This window comes from Dipteris shenzhenensis, chromosome 30 (genome assembly GCF_047967505.1).
Source record: "Dipteris shenzhenensis isolate YYH24624 ecotype China chromosome 30, Dip_SZ_1.0, whole genome shotgun sequence".
NCBI lineage: Eukaryota > Viridiplantae > Streptophyta > Polypodiopsida > Gleicheniales > Dipteridaceae > Dipteris > Dipteris shenzhenensis.
Window position 1 is genome coordinate 4967436 of NC_141625.1, and position 2345 is coordinate 4969780.

Below are 2345 nucleotides of genomic sequence, written 5' to 3' on the forward strand. Positions count from 1 at the left end.
TTCAGCGATAGGAGCATGAAGGAATCTGAGATGTTCGAATTCTATTCTTCATCTGTAGGACGTTTATCAGTCATTATCGAGCCCCTCTATGTTTTTGCTGCTGAAAATATCTCGTACAGCTTGCACTGTAAATTTAATCTTCGGAGTCGCTTGATATGTATCTCCTCCAGCACACCACTAATCGAACCCGTTCGCACTCAATGTTTCTTGTCGTCTGGAAAGTCCGGATACAGGCGAGGAGCGTAGTCTGACCTGGGTGATGATTTCCAGTTCAGGCCTGCTTCAGTTGTAGCTAGCGCTCAAAATCTTTGTCAAGCTTTCTCTCGAGGGTGAAATTTCAAAAGGGCTATCAATGTCTGGCTCTGAGTCGGACGAATACTCTCTGAGACTGACGCTCTCACCCCCAGGGTCTCATTCCCATTCAGAGAGGTCCGCCGAGAGCTCCCAACCGCCCCCTCCAGCTGAGGAACCTGAACGAGGATCACGACGATCCCAGCGTCGTTCCTCGGACAGGCCGAGCTCCTCAAGGTCAAAGGAAGAGCATATACCACCCCCATATCCTTGGGCGACTGATAGAAGGGCTGTCGTGCAATCTTTAGAACGATTGAGGGCGAACGGGGTACATGCCGTCTATGGCGAAGTCAACTGCAAGAAATGCGATGGTACACAAACGGTTGAAATAGATATTCAGTCGTACTTTTACGGGGTGAGCAGATTTTTCCTGACACACAGGGACACCATGCATGATCGTGCACCAACTCCGTGGTACAGCCCACGCTTGCTCGACTGCAATCTCTGCCTGCAAAGTGATTGCGTGAGACCTTATGTGAGTGGCAAGAAAAGGACCATCAATTGGCTCTTTCTGGTTCTCACACAGACACTTGGCCTTTGCACCCTTGAACAGCTGAAGTATTTCTGTAAGCACAACCGCAAACACAGAACCGGAGCAAAAGATCGAGTACTGTATCTTACTTATGTGGGTTTACTAAAGCAACTTGATCCGAGCGGTCCATATGATTAGTAACCCACATGGCAACTTGAATGGGAAACGCTTGTGGCTTTTCATCACTCCGAGCCAGTTAGCAAACTTACCGCGACATAGTTATAACTGTGGATACTGGCAGTGGAGTTCTTCTCTTGATATTTTTTCCTATGATTCTTTCATCAGCATCCGGAGCTGTCCAGTTTTCCATAGCTCTGTTTCGACTATCTCCAGGTGAGCTGCAGTTCTACACGGGAGGTAGGGTATTCAAATTGACTTCAAAGAAGGAACTCATGTAGACATGAAACTCAGTTATCTAGCGTGATCTTCAAGCTTTTCACAAATTTGCGTCATACATGCCAGTGCTCCAAAGCTGCTTCTTCCTTGTTTACTTCTATGGAAGTTTCTCTAAAGATATCCTGTATTGTTGACTTTATGGGCTGTCATTTCCTGTGCTTTTGTGTTTCATGGAAGGATTATTTAAATGACCTACGACAGAGCAAGAAAGGCAAGAAAGTTAGCATGAGCTCCATGCAGCGAAAGGTGTATGAAATGTGTAGTATTGGTATGCATGGTCTATTGAAATAGCCAGGGAAGTTACACGTCTCGTCCTGGAAAAACTTGTAACTAATGTGTAGTATTGGTATGCATGGTCTATTGAAATAGCCAGGGAAGTTACACGTCTCGTCCTGGAAAAACTTGTAACTGAACTATAGGACCATGTATAGCCTTTCATATTTGGAAATAAGGAACTAGGATTAAGATAACTTGCATTTACAACTTCCCGCCCTCAGGACTTCTCCTTCTCTGTGGACTGTCACATCTCTGGCTTTGGTTCTTCACTTGTTGGAGGCTGGGATTATGACCATTGACATGGTTGAATAACTTGAATACATCCCGCCAATTCGGTTTCTGTAGTGATGTTTTTTTGCTACCTCAAAGTTAGAGCTCGGCCCTAATTAATACAAGCTCCTTCATCACGATTCCTATCAGTGGAATCTCTTAGCAATCCAGTCAATTTATGTATTGCTGAAGGTTCAAGATTGGTTTTCATTTCAACGTACTAAGTTTCCCTTCTTTCCTGATAGCCAAACAAGTCCTATTTCGCCTAATTGCTGCGTTTATTATAGGTGGCAACGATGATACTGAGTTTCAGATAGGCGCTTTGTTCTGCAATATATGTCGCATGTCATGGGTTGTAGGAATGTAAGACTAACAAGTCTTGCATTACACACAAGCTTAGCGGGTGATGCGAAGAGACACCTCTTAGCAACCGTCTCCTCAATGTCTATGTATTCAACACATTCGATCAATCAATATACAAATCTATCTACCTGTGCGCACGACTCTGGTTTCCACATGG

General features: G+C 44.6%; 1 protein-coding gene across 1 annotated transcript; it reads left to right on the forward strand.

Annotated features, from left to right (window-relative positions):
• Positions 1–352: 352 nt before the first annotated feature.
• Positions 353–1021, forward strand: LOC147881633 (uncharacterized). The gene has a single exon (XM_087401170.1). The coding sequence runs from the start codon at positions 353–355 to the stop codon at positions 1019–1021; it is 669 nt and encodes a 222-aa protein (XP_087257296.1).
• Positions 1022–2345: the final 1324 nt, after the last annotated feature.

What these genes read in the sequence shown, in the direction of transcription:
- LOC147881633 (XM_087401170.1), top strand. Translation starts at nt 353, where the DNA reads ATGTCTGGCTCTGAGTCGGACGAATACTCTCTGAGACTGACGCTCTCA.